Source organism: Eriocheir sinensis, chromosome 14, assembly GCF_024679095.1.
Source record: "Eriocheir sinensis breed Jianghai 21 chromosome 14, ASM2467909v1, whole genome shotgun sequence".
NCBI lineage: Eukaryota > Metazoa > Arthropoda > Malacostraca > Decapoda > Varunidae > Eriocheir > Eriocheir sinensis.
In genome coordinates, this window is record NC_066522.1 from 7619856 (window position 1) to 7641280 (window position 21425).

Genomic DNA, 21425 nt, shown 5'->3' on the forward strand with positions numbered 1-21425 from the left:
CATTATCCAGATCAATTTCGGATAATCCGGTTTTTCGGATAATCGGGGTTTTACTGTGTATATATATATATATATATATATATATATATATATATATATATATATATATATATATATATATATATATATATATATATATATATATACAGTCAAACCTCACCATTTGAATAAAAATACATATGGGCGGTCACGGCCCAAAAAAACCCTACCAGTAAAAAAAAAGGTCTGCTGGCAGGAAACACGTCATACTCACGGCCAATCTCTCGCTTTTCTCTTCCACTGTCTACCTTCCTAATCGCTTCCACCTGTGCTATGGTCATCATCTAGTTCTTTCGGGGTTTAGGCTTCTATGACGCTGGGTGCGGCATGATGGTGGTGCAAAGGTGAGGCAGAAAACATCGAATAATGGCAGTCACCACGAGACGAGGCGAGGCGATCGGGCAATGGCAGGAAACGACATGTGTACGTTGGTAGTCTTCTTCACTGGTGGCAGTGGGCGTGTGGGTGGTAGACAGCTGTAACTCGCCTGCGGACGCAACTTTGCTGCCAGAACAGCTAGTAAACGCTGTTACCATAGCGGCGAGGTGCGCAAATGCCAAGACCACCTGCGCAAATGGTGGTATGATGGCTGCAAATTAAGGCCGTGCAAATGGCGAGGGCGTAAATGGTGAGGTTTTACTATATATATATATATATATATATATATATATATATATATATATATATATATATATATATATATATATATATATATATATATATATATATATATATATATACCAGTTCTGAGTGTTTTGATTTACGAGCAAAAAAAATATGCCTTGATATATGAGCTTTGACTTGGTGTACAAGCATCCTGTTTGTTACAAGTTGAAGATGTGAGTGTGGGTTCTTTTTGTTTGCCGCACTGGAGAGCGCTCAGAGCAGAAAACGATAGGAATGGGGTTCAACCTGGCATCACACTGGGGCTTTTTCCTCCAACCGTGTTGGCAGTAGGCACAACCATTGTTGGGCACGGTTCCACTAACCGCTAATTAGTGAAGCCAACCTTTCGTTAGCTGACTAGCATTTTCGATAAATTTGTAAACAGTTAGGGGACCAATTAGCTTCTGCTAAATGTAGTTCCTCCTCCGCTAACTTTAAATCCACTAAAAAAATTCATACAGGTTTGTTCTTGTCTGTTGTGGGCAGGCACCACACCAGTTGAGCCACATGGCGCAATAATTCCAGGGTTTCCACTTTTGGGTAAATTACACCTTCAAGTAGGGTAATTGGACAATTATTATGGAAACTTTTTGATATTTTAGCATTGCTATTGCAAGTTCATTTATAAGGCATAAATAAAGTGTATGTTGAATTTAATTTGTTTACTTGTAGACATCTTTATCACCTGATTTTGGCATGCTGTACCTTTTTGGAAATCTCTATGTCGAAGCTACAACATATTGAAATTTCATTTCACAAGGTCTGTTTTTAAGGGTTTTAGAGCTAAAATGCTAAATCTGTATAAAAGCTAGTGGTTACCATTAGCTTGCACTAATTTCTTATCAGTTTAGCAGTTTATCGTAAGCGAAGCTAACTTTTTAGTTATTGGATTACCTGTTAGCGAAGCTAACTTTTTGGTTAGCGGTGCCCACCACTGTCCATAATGTAAACAAAGCAGTCACACTGTATCCACATGGTGATGTTTGCAAAAGTAAGGGCTTTTGCGGCTTGTGCTGCTGTTACTCAAATTATGGACTTGTTGCAAAAGTCAGATGGAAGGAAAAAGTTGTTGTGGGTACGATCATGGCTTCAAAGACCGGAGTGTTTACTCAAATCTCATCAGAGAACTGTGCTGTGAAGACCATGAGTCCTACAAATTTCATTGAATGTAGAAAGAAGAGTTTTTTGAACTAGTGGAAATGGTAGCCCCACTCATACCCAAGCAAGACACCAGAACAAGTGAAGAGCAGCAGCAATCATGGACCATTCAGTTCATTTTCAATTCTTTTTGGCAAAGTTTTCATGTGTGATCCTGCAGCACAGGGTGTTCTCTTATCTTGTAGACAAAGTAGCTCTGCCAATCCACTTTATGATTCTTATGATAGGCCATCTTCCACTACTCAGCCACTACTGTCGTCTGTTTGTTTACATACAGCCGTGCGGTTGCTCATACCCACAATAATTATTCATCCGTACAGACAACCAGTAACTCGCTGGTTGGGCGTACGAGCAACAATGGTTGCTCCTATCTCCAATGGTTGGAGGAAAATGCCCAGTGTGACTCTGCCTTCAGTCCGTGTACACTCGCAGAGATAGCACCTACTGGACCGTGGTAGCACCTGCGCGCTTGTGTCCATTTACATTTGTGGTCTAGTGTGCAATCTTTGTGTTTTCAGCATATTATTACTATGTTATCTATATATGATACTACAGTAAACCCTCTGGTATCTGGGTTAATAGAGCCATGAGGGCACCCGGATAAGGGAAAATCCCAGATATGGTGTAGGTTAGTCTACGGACCCGAAAACCGAACTTTCGCATTCCGCATTTAATATATCATCGGCACAAATGAAGCCACTTAAGATCACGTGCGTAAGCCCACGACAGCCTTCCACGCCAGCGCATACATATGTATATGAAACGAATGCAGGGACGATATGTTATAGCTGTAAAAAGAAAAATATGTTTGGGTTAGGCTACATTTCAGCCGCGCCGCCGCCACCCCGCCCCGTTCGCCCTGAGAATATATATCCTTATTATCTCACAAACGGAGGTACTTAATTAAGCTCACGTCCGTACGCCCACGTCACTCCATTACGCCTGTGCACACGTGGATATATGAAATGAGTGCAGGAAGGATATATTATAGCTGTAAAAATGAAAAAAAATGTTACGGGTTATGTCAAACTGCCCGCCTTGCCCCACCACCGCGAGAATGTTTTACCTTGTTTTCTGCAATATTACATTATCTACGCTAATGCCAGTGTAGGCAACCCTTTCCCCATACACAGTGAATGCATGGCGAAGGCAAGTGTATTATAGTGATGTGAGTGATGAACGGAGGAAGGCGAGGGGGGGGGTAAGAGATTCAGTGCTATTTCTTCGTAACATTTGGCCACAAGTTAGCTGAGGCCATGTACGAAGATATGTGAATTTTTTACAACTTTATCAATTTAAAAAAAAAATCCACGGCAGACGCTCTCCTTGAAGCTAAGCTGGATACCAAATGTGGAGACAGGATAATATGAGACTATCTCAAATCCTGCACACAACAATGAGATAAATACATTCATACTCACAAAAAATCATGGTTCGTCTAAACACCTGTCAGTTGAACAGAGGCACATAAATGATAGACAAGTAATTTTATTCCCCTTTACGAAGCACTACTACTATTGTTACTACTACTATTACTACAACCACTACTACTCCTACCTGTGGGATTAGGTTAAATATAAAGTCAAGTTTGATGAAGCTATTATGATGGATTTATTAGGTTATTATAGGATTAGTAGTTGATAGTCATTGAAATTTAAAAAAGGTGCCCTCCTTAGCATTGCTCACCCTATCAGATAAGTAATCTCATCTCACCACATACATTATTAGTTTTTAGTTCTCACCTGACACCTGGAAATCCCTATGAACCTGTCAGATGCTGTGATTAATCTTCTCCACTCCACTTGATCTTGATTTCATCCTCCATTACTTCATCGCTGGTAGGTCCTCTTTTCTCCTTTTTCATCCAACTCATCCTGTCTTCCACGTGGTCTTATTTGTGAAGTCCAATTTCAAGATTTCTTTGGGTAGCTGTTCATTCTTTGCACATGTCCATCCCATCTCGATTGCCTTTTTCTATATTCAGTAGATGCAATGTTTAGGTCATTTTGTATTCTGGAATTTCTTAATTTGTCCAGTTTTGTGACTTCTAATTTTTAATATCAGTATATACTTTCACCTCACTAGCCTGAAGTACTGATCTAGGTTTTGGAGTCAAAGGACCATGCCATTGACCCACATGTTGAAATTGGTTTAAAAGTTATTGTATATATTATAAATTTGCTCTCCGTTGGGTACAGGTACATGTACTGTATAGGAAATCAGATATAAATTCTTAGGTTTTCTCACTGAGCTGAGACATAATGCCCAAAACACTACCTTATCAGTGGGTTCACAGGTTGTACAGGAGCAATAGGACACGCTATAGAAATAAGGTTGTAACTAGAGAAGCCCACTAAAGAGAGCAGTTTAAACAGAAGCGGAAAGGTTAGAGGTGAGGAGATTATGCACTTGCCATATGTCAGGCTGAAATAAGTAACACATTCAAATCTTATGAAAGACTTCGAGAGAAAGTCTGAGTTATGAATAATCAGAATACTTAACAATCTTTAGTGAGGATAATTTCCCGCCCCCAAAAAAAGGATGAAGCATGAAAACTTAAGTACATTTATTTTGCTTTGTTGTACTATTACTCATACCATTAATTTTTGCAGATTCAGTTCCACTTCTAGTAAGATGTTCATGTCATTAATAAATAACTATGTAATATCTTTTATCAACTTGAGCACAGCTTTCTTCATCTGATGATTGCTCAATACTGACTGTCCTTGATCAAATTTTGGCTTGGTAATACGGTTAAAAATATGTGAATAAAGTAACACTACAAAATTTGATGGAATTAAGCCCCATTCAAACATTCATGAGCGTGGTGCCAAGCCTAGCTGAGTTGTGGGGCTCAACAAACATGGCCAAGTATGCAGTAAGTTGTTGCAAGTTGACAATAATCAGTAAAAGTATGCTACAACTGCATCCAAAAGTCATGTAAAACTTGTGCCTACATTTCAAACATGTTGGAAATTTTGGTCGACCTCATACATAAAGTGGTGGATTAGTGAAACAGACTTGGCAGTCATGTTGTGGGTGCCAATACCATAGATACATTCAAGATGATGTTGGATAAATTCATGGATGGTGAGGTTAGGCAGGGTTAAGCTTACAGGAGCTGCCTTGTATAGACCAACTGGCCTCTTGCAGACTCCTTATGTTCTTATATGCATGACACTGCTATGAGTCTATGATTATGTTGCAGGATGACGACTGTGTTATAAATACCAACTTGGCTGGTGCCACGCTCGTGAATGTGTGAACGACCCTTTAGAAATACACCCATAAAACTACATCAACACTTAAAACCTACAGGCCCTAAAGACAATGGAAATGTATGGCACACTATGCCTTGATCAATAAGATAAAGGTGAGACACCACATGCCATCAAGGGTTACTGACACAATCCTCTTTCAAACTGTGTTTCTTATCTTGCCCTGTTCAAAGGATACAAAGAGACCTTGTTATTTGCATGCAAGGTATCAAAAATACTTTCTTAACCCCTTCACTCCAGCGACGCTGACATCGGCATCCGACGGGCGTCCAACAGCGTCACTGTTTGTCCTCTTCTAAACCTCTTAATCCTCTTCCATTTCCTCTTCTAAACCTCTCAAGAGGAAATGGAAGAGGATTAAGAGAAACTTATAGGAGTATTGAGAAGTTTAGAAGAGGATTAATCCTCTTCCATTTCCTCTTGACCCTATCCATACTGCGACGCTGATGTCTGCGTCACGGATGGAAAGGGTTAAGCAAGCAGTAGAGTTCCTGGGTGGTGACCATGTGTGTCCCCAATACTATGTTACACCCACTTCCAAGTACTTTCTACTTCACAGTCAGGTGCTTACCAAGTCAGCTATATTCACCCTATTCATCACTTCTTACGTGCATAGGGTTGTTATCTGGCCTCGTGAATAAATCTGAGTTCCGCTATCTTTTATCTTGAAAGTAATTATTTGTCTCTGATCTTAATGGGCTGCAAGACATCATTCTTTAACTGGATTTGCTATATTATCAACCCTTGCAAAAATGCATTGCTCCTTACCACTTTGCAAATAACAAGAATTCCTTGCATATTGGTCATCGACAACTAAGGTATTAACTTAAGGTACCAGCTAGTTACATTTACTCTGGAAGGATGTTGATTTGTGATTACTGCAGTTACACACAGAATGTCTAGATATCTTAAGTGCTACTTACTTATAAAACTTAATGAAAGTCATGACTGCACATAATATGTTTTACTAATCTGATAAGACAAAAGTCAAGATTTTTAATACTGTAATTTAGTAACTTTCCAGACTAGTCCCTTAAAGTGGAGCGTACAGCTACTAGTACCATATTCAGTGACTGTCAGATACAGAATATATGATTAATAGAGAACACTAGTTAGTGTGAAAATATCTTGCAAGCCTTTCTAGGTATTGTCATAGATAGGTAAAATATGGCTCAGATATTGTGATTCTAACCATATGTACACATCTATTACATATTTAAATAGTAAAACACTAAAACTCTCTCCAGTGACTGGATACAAGATGTGAGTGTAGATGAGCAGAAACAGCATTTTCAGGGGCACTGTGAGTAAGTTTACGTAAAAGCCTGAGATGAAGCTACTGGAGACCTGTGGACAAGTGGCAGTCATCACCAAGAGGAACAACATAACATTAGGAAATGATATTAAAATACATGGAAGTCTTGACTTTCTTGATTTTAAGTTTATGACCTTTATATCAGTGCTAGACTGCTATTGACTGACTTTCCTACCACTAAATGTTGATTCTTATTATTGTTGAGCCATGTAAAATCAAAATTACTACAGACTGAAACTTGAAACAAAAATATCAACATAATACATATCTGCTTGGACCTGTGAGAGATATATGCAGAAGCCTTCAATCCTAGGTGTAATAAGGAATACAGTCATCCCTCAAGTAGTATGGGGGTTAGGGACCCAGGACCCCCATACTATTCAAAAATCCGTATAAAATTAGTCCCCCCCCTCCCCTCCCTAGAAACAATCCTGCCTACCAATTTCTTGTGTGTTTATAATAGGTTAATTTATGAATAAACACAAAAGGACAGCCTTTATCTCCACTCTTGGAGCACTGGCTGTTACTGCAGCAAGAAATTCTTTTTCACTATGATTGATACAGAGAACACTGCACTCATTCACGTGGTATGCTCTCCCTACTGCAACGTAACTCATACCAAAACGTAACTTCTAAATCTGAATTCTTTTGCAAGGTGAACACCTTTCTCAAACACTTTGGGGTGCTTTCAACAGGTGTTTTGGCTTGTGTCTTGGGTCCCATGTTCATGTTATGTGGTAATGGAGAAGCGTAGTTGAGGTTGTGAACACACATGGACTTAGGGAAAGCACATAGGTTTCAGTCTGGCAGAAAAGTGTTCCTGATGTTGTGCACACACACACGGATTGAGGGGATGCGCATGGGTTGCCACTCACGCCATGGCTACTTGGTGCGATGAGCGTGAAATTTAAAAATCCTAAAAATATCCTCAATGACAATCCGTATAAAATCAAAACCATACTATTTGAGGGACGATTGTATTTTAGTCTACAAAAGTGCAATTGTTCTACTTTAGGAGTGAATGAAGTAGCAACTAGTAGAGGAGAGTCGACCTATGAGTGGGCAACTAACCTTAGATGTTTTCCTGGTTATGTAAAGCCTTGCCAGTCTGATGCTTCCGACTCCTCGTCACGTTCCACCTTATAACTCTTGATGCCATTTCTCAACATTGGGGTCCCCTTCTGTTTTCCTGTGTAAAGAGTCAATATTTTAATCCTGAAGGTGAATGCCCAATATCAAAGCACAACCACAAATACATATACAAAATGTTGGGTCACAAGTTTTTCATACGATTATGCAGCAAGGACCACCATGCATACCTAAGACTCTGGCAAACATGGTGACCTTCAGATGCCCTCCAGATGGCTTCAGTAGGATCACTGACTCCTTCAGCAGCTTCTCCTTGTGAGCCAACATGTTAACCAGCACCTCCAGACTGCCATCCTCCAGAGCCTGTTAGGAACAAAGTGAATATTTATACAGAAATCATCTAAAAAAATTTAGCAACATGAATCCTTTGATGAAGAAGTTTTATTAAAATCTATAGGGGGGTGAGGAAATTTTCATAGGCAAAGCACTATAGATAGCAAAATATCTACTGAAACTTCAAGGGTGATACTCTACTAATATTAGATAAGAATAATTTTTGGGGGTGTTCAAATTCACAGCAATCAATGTGAAAGGAAGGACATTGAGCAAGGAAATGTAGAAAGGAAGTACAAGACAGTGTATTCATGCCACCAATCCAACAGTGATGTGGGGAAATGAAAAGACCATGCAGAACGACAGCCTCTCAAAGAGGCATAGGAGGATGAATTATACAAACAGCTCCTATGATAATGAGAAAATAATTCATAATGAAAAAGTGGAAAGATCTGGAATGAAAGAGCGAGTAATTTAGTAGTACAGGTGTTTGGGTGTAACATGTTAATGTGCTTTGGTTGATCAAAATGAATGTGAAAAAATGACAGATGGATTGTATAGGAGTTGGATGCTGTATGGCTGAGATAAGATAACTTTCCTGACAGTTTTGAAACATTTTTATGGATGTAAAAAGATGAAGTTGGTAAAGACTGTGTGGGGACCTCTGCTGTGGGATTCTTGAGAAGGAGACGGGAGACTCACTTTTATGCTTTCAGCTCGGCAGTACACTCCATGACCCTCTCCAATGGTATACCCTTCACTGGCATCCTTCACAGGGACATTAAGAGTGATGTGGTACCAGTGACGAATCTGCAGATAGTAAAATGATAGCTAAAGAAGCAGAAGTCTCAAAACGTGGATAACATGAAGGAGAAAACTTTGCTAAATAAATTTAATGGATGAACATTTTCCACCTGATATTTTATCTTTTAGTCTATTAACTTTAAGAAAATGAACATTTTCTGTCTGGATAGATTTACATGAGCGAAAGGGAAGGTACAAGGTCTATAAGAGCTGCGTAGTATAAGCTAACGGGCCCCTTGCAGCCACCTTATTTTTTTATGTTCCTTAGTACCTGAAGAAAGCCAACATGAGCTTCATACTTGCATCCCTTCTCCTTCTCCTTGATGACTATGGCTGTATTACCCATCTTGTCTGTGTCCTCGGAGAAGTGGACATGGTGGTGACCTGTGGTAAATAAAAATAAATGTGAATAACTTTTTCAGAGAACTCAAGTAAGAGAGATAGTCCTCATTTCTAACAAGGGCTACATTCTGATATTATTTCCATTAAGTATCAAGTTTGCAGTGAAAATATTTCCACATTAAATTAAGTAATTAGAAATAGCTTAGTTTTGGTTCTGAATGACAAGATTTTTTTTCATGAAAATGAAAGAAGCATAATGATACTAAAGCAACAAAATATGTAGATGGGGCATAAACGACTAGAAATGAAATAAAAATTATGTATATAGATCCAAATAAATAGATAAATATAAATTCTACAATAATAGTACTCCAAAATTAATATTATATATATATATATATATATATATATATATATATACAGTCACCCCCCGCCGTTCGCGGTCTCACCCATCGCGGTTTCGCGTATTCGCGGTCAACTAATTGCGACCCCCCCCCGCTTATACGCGGTCCCAGTTTCGCGTATACGCGGATGCATTGACGCTAAATAGGAAGGCAGAGAGAAGGGAGGGAGGCAGAGAGGCGGGGGGAAGGGAGAGAGGAGGGAGGAGGCAGAGGCGGGGCACGGGAGAGAGGAGGGCGGCGGGGCAATGGACGTTAAGGCGGTGTCACACTAGCACTTTTTCCGTCGATTAATGCCATTTCCGTCGATTTTTCATCGTTCCGCATGAACTTATCGCATGAATTTGTCAGACGATCAGGATCGTTTCCGCCTGCAAATTTCCGCCTTTGTTTACATTTCCAAGACCAAGACCGAGACTTTCCGCGTGGCTTCAACCTGTCTCAAACGCTCTCCTGCAGTGACAGCCTTCCTCATCCTGGTGTCACTTCTGGCAATGAGAGGTGTCACCTACTCCAGAAGTCTGTGGTACTGGCTCTTGTCCAACCTGATCCAATTCTTCAGAGTCTCATGATCCTCTAAACTCAGCTCTTTTAACAGCCTGTGGTACACACTTTCTCTTTCCCGACGAGCCAACCATGAGCGCATCCATGCACGCTTTTGGCTTGTTTAGCTCGTCTAAGTCTCACAATACACAGTATTAGGTTCAGAGCAGCGTATCTTTGCCGCAGCGTGGACTCCATGTTTGTTTACATTCCCATGGTCTGTGCCGACGGAAAGTTTCAGACGAAACACCGTTTGTGTGTGACAGGCCGCAGCCAAGATATCGACGATTTTCAGAAAAACGACGGAAAAAGTTGACGGAAAAAGTGCTAGTGTGACACCGCCTTTAGGTTGCTCCTGAGTGACGTCACGGTTAGACTGTGACGTCATGCTTTCCTATTGGCCAGCAGCTCACTCAGGGACGACTGCTATTGGTCGAGATTTTCTCATAGCAACATTATCCTAAAAAAAAAAAAATTCACGCGCCGCCACACTGCAGTGTTGCCAGATTGGGCTACTTATCGCAAATTGGGCTACTTTTGGGAACGAAAAAAACATGTTTTATATGACGTGTCAGAGGTGACTTCCCCAAATGCATATTTTCCCATAGGGTTATAGTCCCGCCGTTCGCTATATATATATATATATATATATATATATATATATATATATATATATATATATATATATATATATATATATATATATATATATATATATATATATATATATATATATATATATATATATATATATATATATATATATATATATATATATATATATATATATATATATATATATATATATATATATATATATATATATATATATATATATATATATATATATATATATATATATATATATATATATATATATATATATATATATATATATATATATATATATATATATATATATATATATTCTAAAATGCCATGTCTATATTAATTTTGAGCTTTACTGAGTCATTTATTTTACTTCTTAAAAATTCCTGAAAATTCTTGCTTTACATTTTTCTAGACATACCGGTGGCTGGCAGACTGCATTATAGCATCTGAAGGCTGGGATCCCTGCCCTTCAAGGGTATATGAGTATGTTATTTAAGTGCCTTTTGACCCTCACCTGTCATGGAGTTTTGACAACTGTTACTCTCACCTATTTCCTGGCCACCACAGCAGCCATCCAGATCATCTCCTGGGCCTTGTTCCCCCATGGTGCCCCACAAAATTCAGTTCAGTCACTCACTGCCTGAAAACAAAAATGATCATGTTTACATACTTCCTTCCTTACTACCAAAGAGAGCTGACTAATCTATGCCAACCAAAATTTTACGATCAGACACTACACATGCACACATACATATGTCTATATCTGTATCTATCGCACACTTTTTCTTGCTGATTTTACCACAAGGACCACTTCTACTTTGGCTGCACCTAGGACCCCTCCTACCACTCCTAGCAAGAGCTGCAACATGCTCACCACCCTGTTACCAAAAATGGAAGTTGCCATATAAGTGGGTTTTGGAAAATTTCAATAATGCTACAGTAATAATATTATGTACACACATCAATTTTCAAACTGCACCAGACATGTTCACGCCCACCAGCTACTGCTGGTAGCCAGTTGAGCTGATAGTTCAACTTCACAGTCACACTCTTACACCTGCTGATTTTATTACAATCACCACCACCACCATGTCTCTACTCAAGACTCCTGCTACTTCTGGCAATGTATATATATATATATATATATATATATATATATATATATATATATATATATATATATATATATATATATATATATATATATATATATATATATATATATATATATATATATATATATATATATATATATATATATATATATATATATATATATATATATATATATATATATATATATATATATATATATAAAACTTTTACTGATTTTTTTTCTTGGGTCAAGATGGTGCTCAACAACTTCACCCACTTATTTACATATATTTCTATGAGAAATTCAACAATTTTGATATCTGATAATTTTCTTTGAAATGCAACTTTGTCAAATAGCAGGGGTTTCCTGTACTGTTCTGGGTCAACACGCCTCTTTTGTTGGTTATTTATTTATTATTATATATTTTTTTTCAATTTCACTTAGAGCACCAGTAGAAGGGGCCTGGTGGTAGGCCCCAGCCCATTAGTGGCACAGGCAAGTGTTTTTAAAGAGACACCATTCTTGTTTGGCTCATACCAGGGGTGTGAAGTCTGAGTTAAAAATATCCGACTCCGACTACAGCTCCAGGAAATTTTAAAGTTGGGACTCCGACTCAGACCCCCCTGCCCATGCCCCTCTACTGCATTATTATTATTTTTTTTTTTAAAGGTGCCACCTTTAGTGCCGGTAGGTCCTCTTGGACGGCCCCAGCCATAGAGCCTCTACTAACGGACTTTCATCCTCTTGGGACTAAAAGTCCCTCCATATTAGTCTGCAAACCCGAGGGTTTACTAGCAGGTTCTGTCTTAATGGCGTTTCATTATAACACTGTTGATAAAAAATGTAAAATATAAAGAAATGAAAATGCGTAGCATAAGATAATCATAATAATTTATATCAATGGTCTACATATTATATCAGGCGAAATATCAGTAAATATAACATTCACAAAAAAAAAAAAAAAAAAAAAAAAAAAAAAAAAGTTAGGCAAAGTGACTGATGTACGTAGTGTGTCTGTAATCACGTCTGGCCCACCTTGCAGCTTTGTTTTGTATGGCCTCTAATTTATTTGTTACCGGTATTGTTAGTGTGTAGGTCCCACACAGTGTAACAGTATTCTGTGTGTGGCCAAACGAATGTTTTGTATGCAAGAATTTTGATGCTTGTGTTACACCTGCTAAGGTTCCTACGCAGGAACCCCAGGGCTCTGAGCTTTGGCCCTGATGCCGCTCACGTGTGTGTTCCATCGCATGTCTGCCGAGATGTGTACACCCAGGTATTTGTGTGAAGAGACAGTGTTTAGGTTTGTGTCATGGAGTTTGTAAATGAAGGGAATAGGTTTGTTAGTACAGGTGAAATGGATGTGATGACATTTTTCTGGTCTAAACGTCATCTGCCACTTGGCTTCCCAGTTTCCAAGTGCAGCTAAATCATCCTGTAGTCGAAGACAATCATCCCTATCTAAAATGGGTCGATAAACTAAGCTGTCATCTGCAAAAAGTCGAGTAGTAGAGGTAAGTGATAGTGGGAGATCATTAATTAAGAAAGGAAAAAAAAGGGAGCCCAAGACAGTGCCTTGAGGTACCCAAGAAGTTACAGGAAGATATAGATGAGGACTGACTACCATTGAGAACAACTCTGCTTGTGGGTAGTCAAAAAACGTGGTAATCCAGTTGGAAAGTTGTCCTTGTAGTATGCAATAGTATTCAAATTTAGCCAACAGTCTTTGGTGGGGAATCTTGTCGAAGGCTTTAGCAAAGTCAAGTATTATGGCGTCAACTTGTCTAATTTTGGGGTTGTTAAGGGACTGCAAAATGTCCGTGTGTGGTAAAGTGATTGAGTCTCGCACTAACGTTTGGGCCTAAAGCCGTGCTGACTGTCAGTCAGTATGTTTTGCCTAACCTAACCTACATAACCCCATCATAACCATACCAGCGTCGCCATTGCATGGGAAAATGTCACTGTGGCAGTTGTAGTTAGATTGCTATGTCAGGTTTGTTTAAATTAGGTTAGTTTCTAACCATGTTCATCTTCATACTGTAATTAAAGGGCATGAATTTGAGCCCTTGAACCACAACATGAAGGCATTAAATTTGTTATTTTGAAGTGGAGCTAAACCCCACATTTACCCTCTAAGCTTGAGCTAGAGAGAAGAGGGAAACGTGTGGACTGGAGGTGCTGCTCCTGAAATTTCAGCCTCATCCAGTACTGTGCCACAAGGAGTGTCAAGGCGCCTGCCTGTCCTGACACTGGACGAGGCATGGCCCCACACAACAGTGGGCCCACTCAACGCTAGTAGGCGGAGAACACCACTCCCCACCCACGGCGGCGCCCCGCTCACCCAGCCCTCCTCTGGCAGTGCTCTGGGCTGCGTCAGAGCTCAGGGATAATGTCACGGCACACACTGCACAGGCACGCAGCGGGGTTTAGTGTGCCTGGACGCAACACAGCACCCTCCCGCCAGCTGTCACCGCCGCGCGGCTCCACACACGGTCGGTGACACACCACATACAGCACAGCGGCCACAGCCCCGCCGCCCTCACCGTGCTGCCGGGCCGGGCGCCACGGGTCCTCGCCCAACACTTCCCTGGCTCGTGTCCGTGTCCCCAATTTGCAGGGTCTGGCCCAGACGCGGCACTAACACGCAGTTACGGACGAATGTGGCGCCACAGGACGGGATCAGCTGACTGTAATGAAGGGCTGAGTGACGTCACAGGCTTTTTGTTGCCGGGGTTGCCGCGCCGCGCCACATGGCGCACACCCTCGCGTGTTTTAATAATATCAACGTTCTTGATTCAGTGTTGTGCAGCTTGTAAAATACTGGACATTACGACCTTGGCTCATTCTCTATGTAAATACTGGGTCCTATATATCTGTACTGCCTGGGGGTTGGGATGGCATGCTCCTCCCTTCTCCTTTGTTGTTTTACTTGCAACAATAAACTATCAATCAATCAATCAATCTTAGGGGTTTTGAAGCCTCATTTGTTGTGCGAATGAATAATACCATAATATGCCCAATGACTAAAATGCGACGAAATGTGGAAACACAGGCCCAGGGAGATCGAGCTTAGAGGAAGAAAATTCTTCCTCAAGGGTTGAGTGCACAGAGTTGAGTGTGGTCGAAGGGGATGGCCGACTCCCGGTGGGAGGTTATAACCTGTCTAAGCAATCCAAGGGGGCCCAAGCCCCCAGGTAGTAAGAGCGAGTAGCCGTCGGGCTACTCCGCCGCGGATTAGCTCACATTTCATGGCTATGTTCACACTTGTTCGGATTTCTACACTGTGTAACTACTGCGGTTTCCCGGGAGGTATGAAGGTTATTTTAAGACAAGAGCGCGTTAATAACAATCTTTATCCAACTGCCATGGTCATACTATATGGTTGTTATTAATTTGCACAACGAATGATGACTCAAAACACTCAAATGAATTAAAGAAAACAATGCATAGAAAAAAAGCCAAAATAGGAAGAAGCAATAGAGGAAACAGTTCACACACACACACACACACACACACACACACACACACGAAAAAAAGGGCTTATAGCCTGATAGTAACTACCCAAAGATCGGCTATAATGAGCTTGTTCTAATTGGAAGGGTACCTCCTTGCGGTGACGAGTCCAGCTTGTAAATTTTACACGCACACACACACAGCCCTGTTTACACACCTACACTAACTAGACCAAGGTGACTCTCAGAAGCAGGGGCGTGTGTCGGTGAATAAAGACAAAGTATGAAGTATGAACACCGCTACAGACAGGGGCTAAACTGGGCATCCTAAACAGCCGGCGCCTCCTCATGAAGAGTTCAGCGCTTGGTGACTTCTCTCTCTCTCTCTCTCTCTCTCTCTCTCTCTCTCTCTCTCTCAGCCATTTATAAGGAAATTTACTCTTACCGTGCTTTCGAAATAATTACAGAGCTCAGCAAATGCAAATCTCCCAGCCACTCAGCCAGCCAGTTAGGCAGTACTCCTTCCTCTGGCGCTGTCTCTGTCTCACTGCTCTTGACAAACTGGTTTCGACTTCTACACAACAACAACACACATACCTGTTCTAGAGTTACCAGTACTTTCAACCAGTGCAGGCTACAACTCAAGACAGGTATAATCAGCGTGGTTCAGCGTAGAGACGTGTGCTTCGGGACCTCTTTTGAAGGGATTGAAACTCTACAATGTGAAATGCGTATGGTGGCAAGAATACGTATTTAGTCAGCTTTGGAGGGTCACTCGTGTTCAATTTCAATGCTAAAGGTCACTAACGGAGTCCTTCAGAGTCCTGACAGGTAGGTTAAATATTGTGCATGTAGTGTACTATATTTTCTTTATAGTAAAAACATGCAAAGACCTTGTGCTGCGTGTGTGAGAAATAGCGGTACGTGAAAGAGTAGAAGGAAGTATTTAATGCAGCCAACCATGAACAGAAGGTGCTATCAGTTGTGATAAAAACAAGAACAAGGGCTAAGCGTTTTTTTTTTTTTTTTTTTTTTTTGGCCAGCCTCGTATATTCATTAAGCCTCTGAAGCATTCTCCTCTTTTGTGATACGGTATAAAAGTAGTAGTAGTAGTAGTAGTAGTAGTAGTAGCAGCAGCAGCAGTAGTAGCAGCAGTAGTAGTAGTAGTAGTAGTAGTAGAAATAGAAATTGTAGTAATAGTAATAGTACCTACTATTATTAATATTATTATTATTATTATTATTGTTATTGTTATTGTTATTGTTATCATTATTATTAGTAGTAGCAGTAGCAGGGGTAGCAGTCGTAGCAGTGCTAGCAGTAGTAGCGGTGGTGGTGGTGGTGGTAGAAGCAGTAGTAGAAGTAGTAGCAGCGGTGGTAGTAGTAGAAGTAGTGGTAGCGGCGGTAGTAGTAGTAGTAGTAGTAGTAGTAGTAGTAGTAGTAGTAATAGTAGTAGTAGTAGTAGTAGTAGTAGTAGTAATAGTAGTAGTAGTAGTAGCGGTGGTAGTAGTAATAAAAATAGGGGTGGTGGTAGTAGTAGTAGTAGTAGTCATTAGCGAACAGAGTTGGGGCTAATGACCTCCAAGCTATGGAGCCCTCCATGATTATGTATCGGGAAGATAAACATGGGTAGAGGTATCATTTATGTAGTAGTAGTAGTAGTAGTAGTAACGGTGGTGGTAGTAGTAGTAGTAGTAGTAGTAGTAGTAGTAGTAGTAGTAGTAGTAGTAGTAGTAGTAGCAGTAGCAGTAATAGTAGTAGCAGTAGTAGTAGTGGTAGTGGTAGTAGTAGTAATAGTAGTTAGTTTCGAACGAAGCACGAGTGAATGTTAGCGCCAGAGGGTTTTGGACTCGTGGACAAAATGCATATTTTGACATAAGGATCTTTGATCCCATGGCCCATTGCCACAGAGACCTGACCCTTGATGCAGCTCACAGAAGAAACGAACAAGAGAAGAACAGAGCATATGAAGAAAAAAGACAATGTGGACCAGGGCTCCTTCACCCCGGTAGTATTCACGACGTCAGGAGGGATGGGACCAAGGGCGCAGAGCTTCTACGCAAGACTCTCCGAAACTCTGGCGGATAAGAAACAGCAGCCAAGAAGCAGTGTGGTCGCCTGGATGAGATGCAGGCTGTCCTTCTCCCTCCTGAGGTCAACCTTGGTCTGCCCTGAGAGGAACCAGGTCACCTGCACCCAAAACCACCCGCATTGTCGACCTGGACTTTGAGGCGACGGTGGTTGATAGTCGTATCAACCACAAGCTCTGTTAGCTTAAGAATAATATGTTTAGTTAGGTTTGTAATACTAAATAAAGATGGTTGTCGGCCACCGTCATTGGCGGGGTGGGGCCAATGAATTGCTTTGTGAAAGGATATGAGAGAATATACCGCTCACAACGCAACTCTAATAGATGGAGGCCCGTTTGAAAAAAAAAAAAGTAGTAGTAGTAGTAGTAGGAGGAGGAGGAGGAGGAGGAGGAGGAGGAGGAGGAGGAGAAGGAGGAGGAGGAGGAGGGGAAGGGGAAGGAGGAGGAGAAGGAGGAGGAGGAGTAGGAGGAGGGGAAGGAGGAGGAAGAGGAGGAGCAGATGTTGTAGGTCAGACGTAATTGCCATGCTTGTCATTTAGATATGTTTATCTGTGTCAACTCCCCCTGACATAGAAAGTGGACTCAGACTCACTGGATAGTTTCCCAGACTCTAGAGCAGTGAGACAACCGGGGTGGACGGGATTTGGTAGGGGTGGGTGGATGACTGTCTTGGGCTTCACAAATGGATGGACGAGATTTGAAGAATAGTGATACGTGTGAAAAAAAATCACATATATAACTATAGAAGTGAAATTTGTGTTGTCTGCGTTGTTTTAGTGGAATGGTTACCCCAACGGAGACGCAAGCTAATATTTGCACATTTAAGGAAATTACTAAGTTGTCAAATAATCAACCGGATGCAATAAACCACTACGCATGATCGACGTTACTCTTTAGCCCCACCCATCCTTGGATCTAATAATTTGCTCCATGGCTAGACAATGCCCACACAACAGCTGAAAGTGTAAACAAAGACGCCAGTACTGGCCTCAAGATGACGATAATTGGCGTCTCGTGATTGGCGGCGTCTAGCCACCAATACTGGCGTCAAGATGCCCGTATTGGCGGCAAGATGCCAGTAAAGTTGCCCGTGTGATAGCACCTTATGCCCACCCATCTGCGCGGACGGACCGGGTGAGCTGACTTCTCTCTTTCGGTCGGACTGGGGATAAAGTAATTGAGTGTTAAAAACCGAAGTCATCTAGACACTCAAGAGGCAGGGGAAACTAGATGAAAGGTATTGGAATATGTGTGTGTGTGTGTGTGTGTGTGTGTGTGTCGCGCGCGCCAGAGAGAGAGAGAGAGAGAGAGAGAGAGAGAGAGAGAGCACACGCGCCAACTATTACACTGCAAAAATAGCGCTAATTTTTCAATCACGAAAGGTGTCAGGCAAGGTGACACTCTCTTCAAGACTATTCACGGCTTGCCAAGAATGGATATATGCCTTGACAACGTTAGATTTGAAAATGACAGTCCTACCAAGTGATTCTCAGAAAAACTTACACAAAAAAATATTATGGAGTTACCTACATCGGAAGAGTTTGAATGAAGGAATATGAAGAATAAAAGGTTCATGTTCGCTTCTCAGTTGGTAAGAAAAAAAAATATTGATCGGAAGCGAAACACTTGCGACAAACGATGAGTGCAAAGTCAGCCCACGCAAAAAAAAAAAGAAAAAAAAAAAAAGATGAATTGAGACAAAGCTTTTGGTAAATGATAATATCTATAGTAATCTGACACACTCCTCGATGAGAAAGGTATATAATCAGAGTATCCTGCTTTTATAGCCTAGACGTAGCATACGGTGCAGAGCTTTGCGTCTCCCAGGGAATCGAAAGCTACTATGGAAATGCGCAAAGAGGAGCGGCAAGAAAAATGATGAGTTTAACAAGGAGAAACAGGAAGCAAGCATTATACATTACTTTCCATGGACGATTAAGAACAATAACTGTACTTGAGAGGTCTTGTCATGCATATACTTTCCTTTCTTCCCTTCTTCCCATACTAACTCCCCTTCTTCCTCCCATTCCTCCCTTCCTTACCTTCCAAATCTCCCTTTTATCATTTCCCTATAACTGGTGACAGATGGACAAAGTAAAAGGTGGCAACCCAGATATTGAAGGTTACGACAGAGAGATAACCAGATGGAGAGATAAAATCAGAGCATTTGCAGGCGAGGAATGAAATGGCCTTAACACCAGGCAGAGAGAGGAGGAAAACGATGGTAAAGGCCTAGTCTCTCAGTGTATTTGTAATGGCTAACGATGATAATGGTGATGATGGTTATGATGGTTGGATAAATTAACTAGTAAAAAAAGCGAATATTTTTCCTACTCTGTTGAATGAAATATAAAGCTTAGATTTTTAAAGAACAAAGTTTGATGATTATCTTGGGTGGACAACTTTTTATAATATATAGAACAGGTATGGACGACAAAAAAAGAGAGCACTGCCTGGAGAAGAGGCTCCCAACCAATTGCCTGTGTACCCCAAGAGCACCGCTTAATATTCTCGAGAGGTCAGCGGTAGGAGTGATGAATAACTTGTCCGGTTACTCAAATAGTGACAGTTGTTTAAATGTTGTCGCAGGCTATCATTTCTATCCAGTGTTGGCACCCCACGTGAAGTTGTAGGGTCCGCAATCTGTCGCCTTGTTTTGAAGGGTCACCTCATCGACAGCCAAGCACAGAGCACGACGCTCGATAAAAACATCCGTCCAAGTGTCGTTGGTATTAAACTTTGTTACGAAAAGTAGTAAGAGTCACCAAGGCCAAGCAATCCACTAAGCAGAAAATGTAATATGGTGATTTTATGTGCTCAGTAATACTCTTTAGAGGCAAAGGTAAATCTGGTATTCTGGAATCTGGTATTACAACTTGATTTAAATACGGAGTTTACGATCTTTATCACTTATACCTCCTTATCATAATCTGGGTATGCGGGAGAGATTTTACCTTGAACTTCAAGTTGAAGGCCAGTTTGGTTGGCGAGGGGCATTGGCCTATAAGTGCGACGTTAATAATGTTGTGGATAGTGAGGCGACATGTGTATAACAGTTTGGGTTCGTGATGGGAGCTTATCGTGATTTGAGGTTTTTGACCTGAAAAAGGTTAGGAACCCCTGCGGCAGGTGACTGATTTTTCGAAAAGTTATAGGTTTTCCCGTAGACTTTTTGAAGAATGTTGGTATGTCAGAGACCTCTAAATTACGGTCCTATAATAGGGGATTTAGACCTGTGGATGACAGTGGGCTACTTAGCAATGGGCATGTGTGACTGCGGGTTACGCGGGAGTGGGTGACATGGGTGATAGAGCGCAGCATTATTGTATTCTACACTACTGCGGTACAACAAAAATAAATTTGCAGGAACTTCATTGAAACCTGTTGCAGACACGAAAACTACAAAAGTGGGTTTGGGTATACTTTGGAAAGATAACTAATCCCTCTATCAAGTAAGACTTCATGGTAAAATAGTGAGGTAAGAGAACATTCAATGGCATGGCTTTTCTATGCCAACTCTTAAAACGTGTCGCCACCTCACCACCTGGTACACCTGTTTTAAAAGTCTCTCGTGGATATTACTGAAATTTTCATGGACTGTTTTGTGATCCTAGTGATAGTTTTACCCGACATGCATCTTGCTGGGAAAATCACATACGAAAGCACGGTTAATCTTCTCTATTGCCCTGGAAAATAGTCTTAATGGGAACCAGATACGTTTAAGATGCACCGACCTTAGTATCGTCACTGATGGGCTGCGTAGATAATGAAGGGGAATGGATGTCCCGGTGTTAGTGGACTTCGGAGGGAGAGGGAAGCGAGTGACAGCTGGGTGTGTCTGGGGGGCGAGTTCAAGCACAAGCAACCTACGCAAACTATTCTCAGCACGCGCACAACCACGCGAGACCACACCTTATTTTCGGGGTAAACGTTGGTCCAGGGTGCTGTGAAGAGTAACTAACCGTTTGGTCGTAGAGTAAGCCGTAAAAGGAGTTACTCTCTCGGCAGACACACAGGGATTCCTTCACAGACGTGTCGAGGGTGTGGTGTGTAAGTCGCCTTGAGCTCAACTGTCCGTGTCCGAGGAAACTACTTGAATGGCAGTGAAGGCCACCTGCGTAGCAACCCCCAGACCTTCACAAAGGGCGCAAAAAGGAGTGACGGCGCGGTATGTTAAGACAGCAACGTGTGCAAGTCACTGTTACAGG

The 21425-nt window shown here is 41.1% G+C and overlaps 1 protein-coding gene across 6 annotated transcripts; it reads right to left on the minus strand.

The window, feature by feature from the left end:
• Positions 1-4414: 4414 nt before the first annotated feature.
• LOC126998394 (UPF0687 protein C20orf27 homolog) lies at positions 4415-21347 on the minus strand. Of its 6 annotated transcripts, none has more exons than XM_050860017.1 (7): positions 21180-21347; positions 11128-11220; positions 8954-9066; positions 8581-8688; positions 7776-7908; positions 7528-7645; positions 4415-6488 (listed from the first exon to the last, which is right to left on the minus strand). In XM_050860017.1, exons 2-6 carry the CDS (start codon positions 11183-11185, stop codon positions 7545-7547), a joined length of 513 nt encoding a protein of 170 aa, XP_050715974.1. In that variant the 5' UTR covers positions 11186-11220; positions 21180-21347; the 3' UTR covers positions 4415-6488; positions 7528-7544. The 6 variants fall into 6 exon arrangements, with proteins under 6 accessions (XP_050715974.1, XP_050715978.1, XP_050715977.1 ...); XM_050860021.1 differs by lacking the exon at positions 21180-21347 and adding an exon at positions 20952-21087; XM_050860020.1 differs by lacking the exon at positions 21180-21347 and adding an exon at positions 15574-15709.
• Between the last annotated feature and the right edge of the window lie 78 nt (positions 21348-21425).

What these genes read in the sequence shown, in the direction of transcription:
- LOC126998394 (XM_050860017.1), bottom strand. Translation starts at nt 11,185, where the DNA reads ATGGGGGAACAAGGCCCAGGAGATGATCTGGATGGCTGCTGTGGTGGC. An exon ending in GCCGAGCTGAAAGCATAAAA is followed by an intron (nt 7,909 to 8,580) that starts GTGAGTCTCCCG and finishes TGTTCCTAACAG; the next exon opens with GCTCTGGAGGATGGCAGTCT. An exon ending in CATGTTTGCCAGAGTCTTAG is followed by an intron (nt 7,646 to 7,775) that starts GTATGCATGGTG and finishes CTCTTTACACAG; the next exon opens with GAAAACAGAAGGGGACCCCA.